Consider the following 16,102-nt stretch of genomic DNA (forward strand, 5'->3'; position numbering starts at 1 on the left):
ACTAGTAGCAACCTAGCCACGACTAAAATAACTTCATCAGTATGCATTGCTCGATGCACAGACCTTGAGCCCTATGCAGAACCGGCCGAGTCGATTTCATTCTAGAAAAGGTAAAAGATGGATTATTTCTTATTTTTCCTCTGAGGAACCTTTATGCAGATTAAATAAGCGCTCTTAAAGGTGGCTGTCCGATTTTTGCCGCATAGCATGAGAACGCGACCAACAAAGTCTATTAAAATGCCATTTTATGACCTCAGCCAGTCTTTCCAAAAATGGGCGATAAGTGATAACGCCCCCGTGGGTGCTGCAGGCGGCAGGCCTAAACCCAGAAAAAAATGGGGCGTGGTGTAGAGGTTTGGGAGTGATTTCATTTAATTTGGATGCATTTTAAATTGAAATAATGGGGGACGCTAAAACATAATTTGTTCCCAAAATAGGCAGTAGACAAAATAAGTTTGGCGACCCCTGACCTAGGCTGTAGGTTTCATTTTTTTCTACGCCACTACAAAGCAGCGTAGCGGTGGCATTGGTCGCTAGACCAATGTTGGTAGAAAAATAATCCTTAATTATTAATTAGTACCTACACATACTTATAATTGAGTATTTTGTAATAATTTCAAGTACCTACCTATTTGTTGCCATTATTTATATCGAGCAGAAAAAGGCAAAAGAATCACGTTTGTTGTAAGTATGGGAGCCCCCTCAATTTTATTTTTTTAGTATTTGTTGTTATAGCGGCAACAGATATACACAGGACGGACGGACGGACAGACAGACATACAACGAGCGAAGTCTCAGTAATAGGGTCCCGGTTTTACCCTTTGGGTACGGAACCCTAAAAAGAATGTAAATCAAGGCTTTCAACTTTTCCTAACATTTTGTGTATCCCCCTATAATGTTAGCGGAAATTGCTTACCATCATACGAACCGTCTGCTCGTGTTACCTTAAGAGGATACACCAGGGGCGAGAGAACAACAGAACAGAAAATCTTCGATTCGTTGTCCGCTGATTCCTTCTCCAAAACAAACATGTTTTACTTTTTTTGTATATTTTAGCCAGTTTTATTTTCTGGGTGTTTGAACACAGAGGAAAAACTGGCCATTTTTTGGGTTTTTGGACGTTCTTATCTTTTTTAATTATAAAATTATGAAAAAAAAGAAAACATAGGGACATGCTAATAGTGGCCATAGATATCCAGGAAAAAAAGCATAACTCTACCAGCATTATCCAGGGAGGAAAGAGGGGACAACGTTTGTATGGAAAAACGGTGGTGTGGACTCCCTATTAAGAATCTCTATGAAAAGTCATACCTGTTCATGTACATAAGGGTGAACTTGTGGTGTGAAGTCCGCGACGCGATGCTTAACGGGGCCCCTGTGCAAGACTACTGTTTGTTTCTTTTTAGTTTTCTTCTGTTCTGTTTCTGGTGTATCATCTTTTTTGTCCTCCTCCTCCTCCGAGTCACTACATTTGTCAGCGAAACCGCTGTCCTCAGAGGAATGAGAGTCTATTCTCGCACTACTTCTTTCGTCTTTTATAATTTTGTATTCGAAATTTTTGAGCTCGTCCTCTTCGTCGTTCGAATCCTCATCTTTCTTATCGATTTCCAACTTCTTAAAGTTGTCCAAAATCTCGTCGACATGTATCTTAACTGGGGCCTTTTCTACCACATTTTTCTTCTTCTCTTTTTCTTTCTTGTCTTTCAGGAAGAGAGCTTGGAAGGGTTTTTTGAGCAGTTCCTTTATGGATTTCTTATGTTCCGCCATCGCTGCGTCGGGTTTTACGTCGCAAATCTTCTGGCTTCCCATATTTGACGCAAGGCACTGCTAACCTCGCCCGGTCATCTGAAACAAACGAAACCGCTGTTATTTTTCGTCCACAAGATGGCGGACCGCGAAATCGGCACGAAATGGCGGACGTCATTCGAAATTCGAACGGATAGACGGTCAACGGCCGACGACGACGCGAATGGCGCTGCATTTGTGACGAAAAACGACGATTTTTTTTACGAGATCGTGAGAGATCGAAGCTCGACCTCCAAAAGCTAGACAGATTTACTGTTATCACCACGTAAACAAAACGTAAAACGTCTCGTGAAAGTATTATTAGACGCATTGACGTCAGAGCTCGCATGTACGTAATGGATTTGCAGCGGTTAAGTTAATCAGGCTCGATCGTCTGATGATTTTGACTTTCTACAATTATGCTGACCCATTAGATATAAGTGAGCGAATATTTGTCCAGAGGCGAGCACTAATAGCACAGCATTCGTTGCGTTTTCGAAAGGTCAACATGACAGGGCCTCAGCAATTTTGACTGTAAATTGTTTGTGATTGGGCCATGTAATCTAAGCGATAAGTTGAGAATGGCGAAATATAAAGATAAGATTCATAAAAATACGTGCGATAGCTCATTAGGTTCGGGAAGACGTCTAGAAAAATGTATCGGAAGCGTGTATTAGCACACCAAAAAATTGCAAAAGTTATAAGCAAATTAGGTTGCAAAAAAAAGGTATTATGTTTTTTGTTAAAAACTCCGAAACTATTAATATTTAAGAAATTTAAAAAATGATTTTTAAAGAAGAGGAAGTTTCCATAAAAAAATCCCAACTCCCGGAATTCTATCTCTATTATTTATAATTTTAATTTAACGCTGAAAGTAAGCCTCCGCGCGGCATTTTTAGGTAGCGCGCGCAGCTTCAAAACCGAGCACGTCACACAGATTATTTTTTGAAAGGTATTAAATGTTAATTTAAAATTTTTAAAAACTTATGGTGTATTCCGAACACTTCAAAGAATTTGCTCCCGTTGAAAATTTAACTTAAAGTTAATTTTTCAACAAATTACACAAATGTTAACTAACGAAATTTTTTCGAACTTCCGTCCTCGTTGTACTTTAAAAAAAATGTTTAAATAATTTTCGTAAAATTTTTCACTTCGTGGAGCCCTTGATATAAACATACTTAACAAGATCACGCCATAAAAGTAAAAAAAAATTAATACTTTGTTTAAAATAATTTTTAACATGAACAAAAAACTAGAAATCCAAGTAATATTGTAAAAAAAAAGTTGTTTCATTTATTATAACGTAATTGATTTCATATCAATGAAGGACATGTATTAACTAAAAAAAAAAATTTCCACCATTTTCTAATAAAAAAATTGACTATTTCGATGCTTTTTTAAAAAAAATCTTACCTTTATTCTCTTGTAAATATTATGATTTTTAGAAACAATTTTTTTTTCTTAATAACAATATTTTATTGTTTATAAATTTCCTCTTTTTTAAGAATCTTTTTTTTAATTTCTTAAATATTAATAGTTTTGGAGTTTTTAACAAAAAACATAATACCTTTTTTTTTGCAACCTAATTTGCTTATAACTTTTGCAATTTTTTGTGTGCTAATACACGCTTCCGATACATTTTTCTAGACGTCTTCCCGAATCTAATGAGCTATCGCACGTATTTTTATGACCCTTATCTCTATATTTCGCCATTCTCAACTTATCTATTAGACTAATGTTCCACTGTAAGTGAAAAAAGAAAAACAATTAGGAAACTTAAAGTTATTAAGTATAACTATTATCTGGTGTCAAAATTGAGGGTGCATCTTCTCATCAGGATTTGAAATAGAGTGAACAGTAACGAAAAGGAAGGCCACTTTTTCTCAAATGTAAGCGTATAGTGCATTACTCTTACTTCCATCAGCTGTTACCGACCCTTAGGATTATGGGATTAGTTAAACAGTTTAATTTAAATAGACATCTTTAGTAGGTCATACGCTATATTACTGGTAAAATGGCAACTTATATAACCGTTAACAAATAAGAATATAATCGGTTTCATAAAATGACTTCTCAAGAGATATTTCTTAGTTCCTAACTATTTTCGCATGCGGTTTCGCTCACCGAAATATTTTTTACCCACTTGAACCTTGAGGACAGCATTTGCTAATTGAATCACCAGTCACCACGTCCTTTTTCTGCACTTGAGCCAATAACATTACGTAATGCATTGCCCAATCAAAGCCTCATCTATTTTGGTCCAGTCATCGACCTGAGACGTGATATTCTATAGAGCGTTCAATAGAATCGTTCCAGATGATTGGTCGCTAAAAATTCCGCACGGCCGCTGCCATGTATAAATAACCCATCTGTGTTAACATTCTGGTAGAGTTAGCTGTTCATTGGTTCATGGCACACACTGTAGGTACTAGTGAGTAGTGATCTCATTGAGTTTGTATAACAAAACAAAACCTTAATTGATTTTGGATGAATCACTTGAAACGACCTGCTGGGCATTTGGTCTACTGCTTGTATGTAAGAATTGAAGACGTAGGTGGATAAAAGGGACAACCAAGTTTTTGTAGCATCAGGGCAATTTCTCATTTTATTCCCTTATAATTTGAACAAAACCTTGCAACGTACCAAATAATTTATTAACTTACATAATTATACCTTTAAAAAAAACACCCAAGTCTTCGCTTGTCATACTTTAACCAAAACAATTACTTATCTACTTACAATATCAGCTGAGCAACGTAAAAATGCCTAAGTATATAATAAGTACTTAATACATATTTTTTTCAAGAATGACATTCTCTTTCTTAACATTTATTACTTAAGCATAATAAGCCCAGTGCCTATATTTATAACTCAATATATAACTTGAACCATAAGAGGAGTACACACCGCCGTTTTTCCATACAAACGTTGTCCCCTGTTTCCTCCCTGGATAATGCTAGTAGAGTTATAATTTTTTTCCTAAATATCTACGGCCACTAATACAATGTCCCTATGTTTTCTTTTTTTTCATAATTTAATTATTAAGTAAGATATGAACGTTCAAAAACCCAAAAAAATGGCCAGATTTTTCGCTGTGTTCAAACATCCAGAAAACAGATTTGGCTAGATTATACAAAAAAAATAAAACATAGGAACACAGCTCAAGCCTTTATTTAATCTTTAATGAAAGTACTTAAATCGGTTAAGTTTTGGAGAAGGAATCAGGGGACAACGAATCGTTGATTTTCTAGATTTTTTGCAGTTGTCTCTATCGCGTTCTGCGGTATAAGCTTGAGGTAAGGGAGATAGCTATAGATATTACACGTACTTTTTTTTTCATTTCTCTAGCCCCTGGTGTATCCTCATAATGGCTAATACAAGACTTCAAGTTCAAATCCCCTCATCAAAAAAACCCACACACTACATAATGTTCGAGGGAAATATGGACACGCGCAGGCCTTATCGATTAACGAACGCCTAAATATAAAAACGTGAATACCGCTCTTTGGTATGTGTATTATTTAAAAATACACTACATAGATTTTGATGATTAATTGATTACAATCGATAATTTTGATTATCGATTGTATAATGTTTGTTTCATTTTCATCTGTTGTATGTTTCATTTTCATAATATGTCGACGGGTGCAAAGTAAAAAAAGTCATCTGCAATTTTGAGTTTTTCGTTTTTTTGTAGAAACTAGCTTAAAATATCATGTTCTACAACATACCAAAAACAAAAATTCAAATATCACCTTATTTTTGGTACTTTTGTCACGTAAAAGAAGACATCTACTCTTGTTTTGTGAAATTGCACGATGTAGATGCGGATAACTACCGCTGGTCGTCTATACGCGGGACGCGCGGGGGTCATGTTATGCGGCATAAGCGGCTATCTGCCATATAGCTTTTTCTACGTTGCGATTGTGATTTAGATGTCTCAATTTACTTTTGCAAATTAGTATTGTTTATTATGTTTATGAGTACCTATTTATGTTAATTCTTATTGTTAGCTATATTAATTGACTTCTAATTTGTTACTGTTATTTTTTACTGTTTTTTCATGTTCAGAAAGTCCAAAACGACTTTTTAAAGAAGTTGAAAGTTTCCAGAACATAAGTGATAGATTTATCGAGCAAAATACTGTGTTGCCCGATGAAATTATTGAACATCTTATAGAAAACCTTGATGTGTCACCGATGAAGACAAATGAATATAAGTTAACTTTGTAAGATAAGTCCCCATGATCTGAATACTCTAGGCCAGTCACACCAGTTCACTCTCAGTCTGAAATATAAAATGATTTTGAAAATTTGTCGATCTCAGCAAATTAACAAATACGCCAACACCCTCAGAATACAGTTCATCACTTCAAGTCCGCCGCGTCCATTATCAGTATTAGATCAAAATATTATATATTCTTTTTTATTAAACAGATACTTTGATCTCATATAATCTATGACCTGCTTGAGTTTATTAACTCAAGCAGGTCACAGATACTTTGATCTCATATAATCTATGACCTGCTTGAGTTTATTAACTCAAGCAGGCCATCGAGTATATTGTCCCTCTCAAACTTTAAATCTTCTATAGACAACACCATTGATGCTTCTTCGGCAGTGGAGGCATCAAGTGAATGTTCTACGCCTTCCTCGTTAAACGGTAGAAAAAGACGTCAGTTAAATATTGATCTAAAGAAAAGGCGATTGAGAAATAAAGACACGTGTATTGATACGAGACGTAAATTACGACAAAATTTAGGTAAACAATTACATCAGTCCAGAAATGGTAAATTGCAACCTGCGTAACATCATATCCCGGCATTTGCAAGTTCTCGCGAAGTTTTTCTATTAACTTATCTTTGACCGGTTTTGGGATCTCTGTGATCACGAGAAGCAATTGAGAAATCGTTGAAATAAAATTTCATTTTGTGTTCTGAAAAATCGTATGCACCCCTCCGATGGTGTAAAACGTCCGGCGATGCTTATGATGTTATAATGAACCCATCATGCTTACAAGTGCCAAGTACAAAGACTTAATAAGCCTCTGCCTAAATTATAATAATTTACAACATAGTTCCTGTACTGATAATGATACTGAATAATTTTTAAATTAGTTTAAAATAATTAAAGTATTGACACAGAATTTCATTTTTGTTGTGAGAAAATACGATTTTTACGAAAGTAAATGAATGATTCCTAAGTATATCCATACTAATATTATAAATGGGAAAATATGTTTATTTATTTATTTGTTTGTTTGTCCTTCCTTCACGCTCTAACGAAGAAACAAATCGTATTGTTTTTTGGCATAAACTTAATTGAAAGGATGAAAAGTAACATAGGCTACTTTTGGTCTTGGAAAAACATCATGTTTCTAAGGGAGCTTACGGGAATATTTGCAATTTACGCGATTTTCAAATTTCACGCGAGCGAAGCCGCGAGCAAAAGCTAGTATTTCATATTTTAACTTCCTTCTAAATCGTGTACCTTGCACCGAATCGACAACGTAGAAAAAGATATCTACGCAATTATATTCTGAACTTGGTGTGTTTAAGATGTAAAACGTTTAACTACATATTTTAATAATATAACTTACTTTTAATAATAATTTTAATAATATAAAGTGTTACACTTTACGTAGTTACTGATAATCGTACTAGTAATCGGTAAAAATACTTTAATAAATATAATTTTTAATTCCCACGTAGAAACGACCAAGTGGTAGTTAACTCAGTTGTCATATTTTCAAGCGCAATGTAGATGCAGACAACTACAATATCTCGTAAATTAAACATAATTAGAAGAAATTAAATATACATGTGGATTCATTAATAAATAATGAAACAATGATGAAAATTTCAATAAATTTGATCGGAAATTGACAAAATGTGAGCATTTTTTCCTATTATGCGCTCTCCTGAAAAGTTGCTGTTTTGTAGATGACTCTTTTTACTTTGCACCCGTCGATGTGTTTGTTTCGAACCTTCGAACGGCTCGAAGGTTCCGTTACATTACGGTGTATGTAACGGAACCTTCGAGCACGATTTTTACCTATCACAAATGTGACCACCTGTGACAAGGGGGAGGAGGGGTCTAAAAGTCATAAAATATGGATGGTCCCTAATATCCGGCGAACCATGATGTCAGAGACGATTGAACTTCAGAATTCAGAACGCACTATGTTAGTGGTCCGGCCCGAACCAAATACAATAATAATAATAATAAATACAATGATCAATCGTCAGTTGGCTACAGGTTTACATCTGGTTAATTAATGTTAATCATTCCTTCCACATGGTACATACTTATTATACCTAATATGCCCACATCCACCACTCTACCTGATGGTTAGCACATTGTATAACATTAACAGGTAAAAACCACATACATCATAATATTATGTAAGTCCTATTTTACCTCTGACATACTCTGACAAGACTTTTATCAAATACTTTTAAGCGAGCAATTCTTGGTGTAGATTTATTTATACCGGTGATCTCGGAAACTTTGAGAAATTTTGTATGTTTCGGAAACGAAAAATCCATCTAGCTATGTTTCATTTTCATAAAATGTTGTTTCAATCGTTTTTTCACCCAATGAAAATTATTATGTTGCAACTTGCAAGAAGAAAAAATTAAAGCTTTTCGCCATCCTGTCACAAGTGACGGCGGTGGCGTAGAAAGAGTAGTGGGCATATACTTACCTAGCGGAATAGAGCAACAATCTCGAGCTGTCAAACGAAACCGAAATTGGTTTCATCTGTGTGTAAAAATATGTGTACGTACTACGTATACACTTACACAAGCATGATTGAACATGAATTCTATGAGATTAAATTGTCAACGTGCGGCACGTGCCGACTGGACGTCAAAAAAAGAGTGCTGCTGTCATGTATCACACTTCTCTTTCTACCACACAGTGTTACTGATAGTGACATCTCGCTTGCTCAGGCCTTTGTTTCTTTATTTCGCTAGGTAAGTATATTAACTTTATGGTAGTGGGTTCAAATCTCGAGCATGACGAGGTTAAATATTCTCGAAGGAAGCTCGTATTCAACGCTTAGTTTTATTTACCAAGCAAAGCTTCGTCATTCATATTATATTTCCAACTAACATAGGACCGTAATCGTTGGTGAAACTGGCCGGACTAGGTGGAAGCAGTTCAGCCAAATACGGAAAGTTGGCCACCAGCCACCAGTTTATAGTCAATTAAACCAATTAACCCCAAATCGTAAACTATGACCACAAAAAATCGAAAGAACCGCAGCAAAATATGGACTTTTTATCCGATTACGGTGAAGCCAAAAAGAAGGGTAAATAATTTCTTTGCAATTTACAGATCTTTTAAACGAATTCTTGCAATTACAAAGGGCCCAAAAGAACTAAAGGTCTAGAACCTTAAAGGTTCCTCCCCGGCCATAGACCAAGTATCTAGGTAGTGCACAAGCGAATTGACTCTTTATTGTCATGTGCATAAGGTATGTTATGTTGTGGCGAGTGCGTTCTATATTAAGATCTGGATCGGGAAAGCAAGGTCACAGTGGATTCTGCGAATTTCGTTTGGGACCATGTTGTTGTTCGGCGAAACAAACACATATTAATAAATAGGGTTGCCAGTGGGCCGGATAGTGCCGGATATTGCCGGATAGTGCCGGTCGCAGGATAAAAAGGTATAATCAAGCTTCATCCATACTTACTAACATTACAAATGCGAAGTCTGTCTGTCGGTTTGTTACCTGGCATAACCACTGAACTGATTTTGCTAAAGTTTGGTATGGAGACACTTTGAGTTCCGGGAATGGACAGAGGATACGTTTGTACCGGAAAAATTAACGGTTCCCGCGCATTTCTGCGTAACGGTGTTGCCAGCAATCTAGTAAAAAATTGTTCATCTAGTAGTTTTGATGAAATTTCGTATGAACTAGGGTGAATATGACTAATGATTGGACAGTACTAGTCATTGGACAGAGCACAAAAACACTATATTTATTAAGGTTGTTTTAAAATCTACCTGTTTTTCTTTTAAAATCAGGCGTTCTTTTACTTTAAAAACAGGCAGTTTTTAAAGCAACATTAATAAATATTGTGTTTTTGTGCTTTGTCCAATGACTGGTACTGTCCAATCTACTAGTCATTTACCCTAAGGGGATACTTTGAGTCCCGGGAAAGGACATAGGACAGGTACATTGTTCGCCATGTCTATACCAAATTTCGTCAAAATCAATTCAGCGGATTAAGAGGATACAACAGGGGCTAGAGAAATGAAAAAAAAGTACGTGTAATATCTATAGCTGTCTCCCTTACCTCAAGCCTATATCGCAGAACGCGATAGAGACAACTGCAGAAAATCCAGAAAATCAACGATTCGTTGTCCCCTGATTCCTTCTCCAAAACTTAACCGATTTAAGTACTTTTTCATTAAATATTAAAAAAGGCTTGAGCTGTGTTCCTATGTTTTGCTTTTTTTGTATAATCTAGCCAAATCTGTTTTCTGGACGTTTGAACACAGTGGAAAATCTGGCCATTTTTTTGGGTTTTTGAACGTTCATATCTTATTTAATAATTAAATTATGAAAAAAAAGAAAACATAGGGATTAGGGACATTGTATTAGTGGCCGTAGATATTCAGGAAAAAAATTATAACTCTACTAGCATTATCCAGGGAGGAAACAGGGGACAACGTTTGTATGGAAAAAAGGGCGGTGTGGAATCCTCTTAAGCTTTCGCGTTTTGGCAACCCTAAGTGCATACTAGGAGATAATCATTAGATTATCTCCTATCATACCTTTGTAAAGCATTATTGCTGTTTTTGGCAAAACGGCAAAAAACTCGTTCTCATAACGATGTGTCACACCAACATGCTAGAAAGTGGTCCTTCCAAAGATATCGTTGGTCCTTCCCTTTACATCCATACTAACAATATTATAAATGCATGAAATTTGGCATGGAGATTCATTGAGTCTAAGGAAAGGAATTGGGATACTTTATCCCGGAAAAATGTACGCTTCCCGCGCGATAAACTAATTTTGACGTCATCTAGTAAGGTATAAAATTTAACTTTTAACAAAAAAAAAATTATGACACAGCCACAACATTTATTTTTCAAGTGCGCTATTAAATAATGCATATGAGTATATTAAAACATAAAAAAGTAATAAAACATTTAATTTCTTATTGTTTCTCAACGATCTATTAGTAGAAGTTAGAACATTACATAATATTTAATGTTCTTCTTACTAGACACATGATGACAATAGCTACCAGCTACATCATTTAATTAGTCGCGTAATGAAGGTCACAGATTAGTCAATTAATCAACTGGCTGGCAAAATTTAATTTGATGACAGCGACGTAGTGATTGATGATATTACTAAGTGGGCGTCCACAAATTACGTAAGGTGCTCTTGTAAATGTTGTTTTGTGACCCCCCTGGTGAGATTTCGTGAGATTTTATACAACCCCCTCCCCCACCCCCCAATCTCACGTAAGATTTTTCAAAATGTGGGTTTCTTACATAAACGCGTTGGATTGTTTGGCAGTCAGTAGATGTATAACGTCAAAGTATTAATGAAATTATTCTCTTTCGAACGAATTACTAAATTAGTGAATGATCTTAATCGTGTTACGAGTCTGTCTGTCTGTTTGTACGTCTATTACCTCTTCACGATCAAACCGCTGAACCGATTTTGCTGAAATTTAATACGGTTCCAGCGGAGTTGCGGGCGTCGTTTAGTGACGTAATATGTTCGTGTACCACGTCTTTTATTTGTTTCAGGTGATTCATCAGATAATACATGATAAATTATATATAAATCCATGATAATATTATAAATGCGAAAGTGTGTCTGTCCGTCTGTACTCTGTCTGTTACCTCTTCACGCTTAATCCGCTGAATCGATTTTGATCAAGTTGGGTATGGATTATAAAGATACTTTGGGACCCGAGAAAGGACATACATAGCATTCTTTTTATCCCGACAAAATGTATGGTTGCCGTAAGTTACTGTCGGTAGAGTTAGACCGTGTAGATTTAGAAACTCGGGTCTCCATGAGATCATCTTTTTTCACAGGGCAAACGTCATGTGGTCGTCTTGGCAACATTTTACATGAAATGTTTTGGTGGGAATTGGGATATATCCACAGAAATAAATCAAGATAGAGCGGCGACGCGCGTGCGTTGCTAAGGAATCGCTCGTGTCTCGTGTCAGTTTTTGCTTTGCTTTTAGTTAGAACAAATAACTTACCCGTGGAAAGAAATACCTCCTTTTGACCGATTCACTTTCGTACTTCTGTTTTTACAATTAGACACTGCACAATGAGGCATTTTTGCACAACCGCTCCGGTGTAATCAAGTCGAGACGTGCGCGCTGACTGAACGAACGTTCAACGAATCTTGCACTCTTGTGCAAGATTGAAACACGCGAACTTGATTTATTTCTGTGGATATATCCTAGATGAAAATTGTAAGTGCGTCGTTACGAACGCGTAGCTGTCAAGTGTTTTGCTGTCTGCTAACTAAACTGCTAGGCAGCCTAGGCTCACGGGTGAAAGGTTACCACTCACTACTTAAACTCGTAAGCAGTTACAACCCACGTTCAGCCTATACAAGGTACACCATCCGACCTCCTCATAATATACCACTTACGCATCAAGTGGATCGCAGATATTTTCTAAAATTTATATTGAGGAAGCTTACCATCTTAATTCTAATCATCATCCGTAACAGTAAACTAGAAAAAAAAGTACAGTAGAAACTAGTACAGTAGAAAAAAAGGAAAACAATTACAAGCCCAAGGTGTAATAATACAAAGTGATAAATGATAATATTACTTTATGGTGTGTATCAGTCCCTTAAACGAGAATGTAATAGAGCATTTTTATTATAGTTCCGTAGTTTATTTTAAAATATAAACAATTTATGCAAATATTTACATAGGCGGCATTCTCTAATTGCCAACCTTAGGGTAGGGTGAGAATGAAAGTGTAGAATAGGCGCATTACAAAACAGAATTTCATTTAGAAACAGAACAGAATTCAATGAACTAGCACGTTCATGGTTTTTCGCATTCGCGGTCATTCAATCGAATTGCAGATTAAACCAAATGAGTGCGACATATAGATGAGCAATAAACAATGAACAATGTATTATATGGTCATTATTCTTACACTAATCTACTCACGGCCAGGTCATTACCACAGTGACGCCCACGCCATTGCGGTTTGTGCTTTTACCGTCTACCCACAGATGCAAATTCATAATTCATAAATATTATAGTCCCAAAATGGACTGTTGCTCATGGAAATTTCAAATTACATAATTTCGTTTAAGGCGACGCCTTGATAATTTGGCTGTAGCGATATCGATTTTTCTCAGCAATGACTAAAGCTAAGAAATTAAAGTTCATTGTCAGTTTTTATCATGTCTTTATCTTTGAATTACCCTATAATAACACGATTTACGGTCAACTTTTATAACACAGAATAATCAACCAAAAAGACCTCTGTAAAAAAAGGAATTCCTATTTTGCCAACAGAGGAGAGTGATTTAAGATTCCAAAATTTGTACATAGATTGGTTCAAGCATACACTTTAATTTGCCCATAGCTTATATGAAATGTATTAATGGTTTTTAAATTACGCGACAAAAAACATTTTGTCGCTTACTATTTTTTGCTGTTCCATTGCTTGTTTTCAACAAGCAATCTAAAACATATATATATCCAAGACGGTTTTTTACTTTAACGCGGCGCGGCGTCACCTTAAAAAAGCTTGTGGGCTTCTAACTAGCGCCGGAATGCCGAATCGCGCTATTGAAGTTTTTTAAGTGCTACGGTATAGGTAAGCGTGAAGCGCCCCTGTGTCACTAATTTGCCCGTTCAAAAAAACTTTCAGCGCTGCAGGCTGCTACCTTCACAGTGAACTCTAATATACAGGGAACTAGGGTGTTCACCTTAAAGTATTATTATATTGTTTTATTACACCCTATATGTCCTTCTTGTGAAACTCATTTTATAACTACTCAAAGTATTTCTATGTTAAATCCTTTTACTCCAGCGGAAGGCGACTAACCCCAAAAATCAAACATCGTCCTTCTCTCTTCACACTCACGCTCGTCTTTCATATGCCAGGTGAAAAAGAACGACGCGGATTCATCGCCAAATTAGTTTTTCTCAATAACTCGATAAAAATACAACATTTTAAAAATCCGCTAGGTCGGTTTCTCAATGATAGAATTTTATACAATGTGTTAAAATATTAACTTAGTTCAATGCACGGTCATGGCAATAAATGAAAAATTCGTGAAAATTAGATGCATCTTTGTGATTTTTTTCGATCGAATTCTCGGAAGGATAGTATCTAATTTTAGAAAATGAAACAATTCGGGGCTTATTTTCAAGTATAAAAATGAATTATAAAATCGACACTTTAGGGTTAGTCGCCCCCTTAAGGTGACGCCGCGTTAAAGTAAAAAAACCGTGTTGGATTTGTTTTAGATTGCTTGTTTTCTGGATGGAATAACAAAAATGGAAAGGGCGTAAGCGTCAAAATGGTTTTTGTCGCGTAATTTAAAAACCATAAATACATTTCATTTAAGCTATGGGCAAATTAAAGTGTATGCTTAAACCAATCTATGTACAAATTTTGGAATCTTTACAGAGGTCTTTTTAATTGATTATTCAGTATTATAAAAGTTGACCAATCCTGTTATGCTGTGGGTAATTCAAAGACAAAGACATGATGAATACTGACAATGAACTTTAATTTCTCAGCTTTAGTCATTGCTGAGAAAAATCGATATCGCTACAGCCAAATTATCAAGGCGTCGCCTTAACTCGTGAGGAGGTAACAAACACGCTTTTGAACTTTAACAGTATTTTTTTCTTTATTTTTGAATAGCCCAACACTTTGATAGACGCCTCTTAAAACTATCTATTTACAGACATGCAAGTCACAATCGAAAAAATCAATTAAATAAGTTATAACAAAAGCTAGGGCTAAAAACCAAACTTTTGACCCATCAATTGAGTCGCAGTCATGAATGGATGCAGTGGGTAACTATAATTTTACAATTTTACAATTTAACTCATTTTTTCCCTATTAATTTGAACAAACCTTGTTATTTACCTATTATATCATATAGCTAATATATCTAGCTATATGTACATAGAATCCACATTTTTTAGGGTTCCGTACCCAAAGGGTAAAAACGGGACCCTATTACTAAGACTTTGTTGTCTATCCGTCTGTCTGTTCATCTGTCTGTCTCCAGGCTGTATCTTATGAACCGCTATAGCTAGACTTCTGTCACAGATTGTGTATATATCTGTGGCCGCTATAACGTATTATATACGTGGGAGAGCCACGCTTCGGCACGAATGGGCCGGCTCGACCAGAGAAATACCACGTTTTCACAGAAAACCGGCGTGAAACAGGGCTTGCGCTGTGTTTCGCTGAGTGAGTGCGTTTACCGGAGGTCCAATGCTCTACCCTATTCCCTTCCCTACCCTCCCCTATCCCCTTCTCTTCCCATCCCTACCCTCCCCTATTACCGTATTCCCTCTTACAAGGCCGGCAACGCACCTGCAGCTCTTCTGATGCTGCGAGTGTCCATGGGCGACGGAAGTTGCTATGCATCAGGTGACCCGTTTGCTCGTTTGCCCCCTTATTTCATAAAAAAAAACAACAAAAAATACTAAAAACAAAATGATATTAATATTTATTTTTTATTTTTTCGGCCTTTTTCGCTCTATATCAATAATGGCAAGAGGTATGTACTAAAATTTTTCACACATTATTTTTTTTTATAAAAAATAGTAAAATTTAAGGGGGCTCCCATATAAAAAAAACACAATATTTAGCCTATTTTCGCCCTGTATCGGTACGGAACACTTCGTGCGCGAGTCCGACTCGCACTTGGCCGATTTTATTATTTTCTATTTCAAATCATTTTCCCGGTCCTAAAGCCTCTATTTATATAAAAAACGTCAGTTTTCAAATCGTTAGTTATCCACTTCTCTCATGTCTTCGAATATTGAAATGTCATCGGGTCTTTGAACCCGAGATCGGGGGAAAACCGAATAATACACATAGCACATACTCGCACTGAACATTACATAATGTAGTGAAAGGAGTGTAATGTTATGCCGTAAATGGGACAAAAATGAGAGCTCAAAATAAAAATAATAAAACTAATGTGGGCAGTAAAGTAAGCATAACGTTTTTACAGGACATCTCCAAAAATTGGGCTTACGTCGAATTTTTTTTAATAATTATGACTAAGCATTTTGCATCAGACCTGTTTCCTTCAGAAATTTTA

General features: G+C 36.0%; 1 protein-coding gene across 2 annotated transcripts in view; it reads right to left on the bottom strand.

Annotated features, from left to right (window-relative positions):
• The window catches only part of LOC121736353, a 77,398-nt gene that overhangs the window by 28,377 nt on the left and 32,919 nt on the right, over nucleotides 1-16,102 (bottom strand). For both annotated transcript variants that reach the window (XM_042127496.1, XM_042127495.1), the window contains exon 2: nucleotides 1,312-1,845. In XM_042127496.1, the coding sequence (XP_041983430.1) occupies nucleotides 1,312-1,809 (498 nt within the window). In that variant the 5' untranslated portion in view covers nucleotides 1,810-1,845. The remainder of the gene's footprint in view (nucleotides 1-1,311; nucleotides 1,846-16,102) is intronic.

Source organism: Aricia agestis, chromosome 19, assembly GCF_905147365.1.
Source record: "Aricia agestis chromosome 19, ilAriAges1.1, whole genome shotgun sequence".
In the NCBI taxonomy this organism is placed as follows: domain Eukaryota; kingdom Metazoa; phylum Arthropoda; class Insecta; order Lepidoptera; family Lycaenidae; genus Aricia; species Aricia agestis.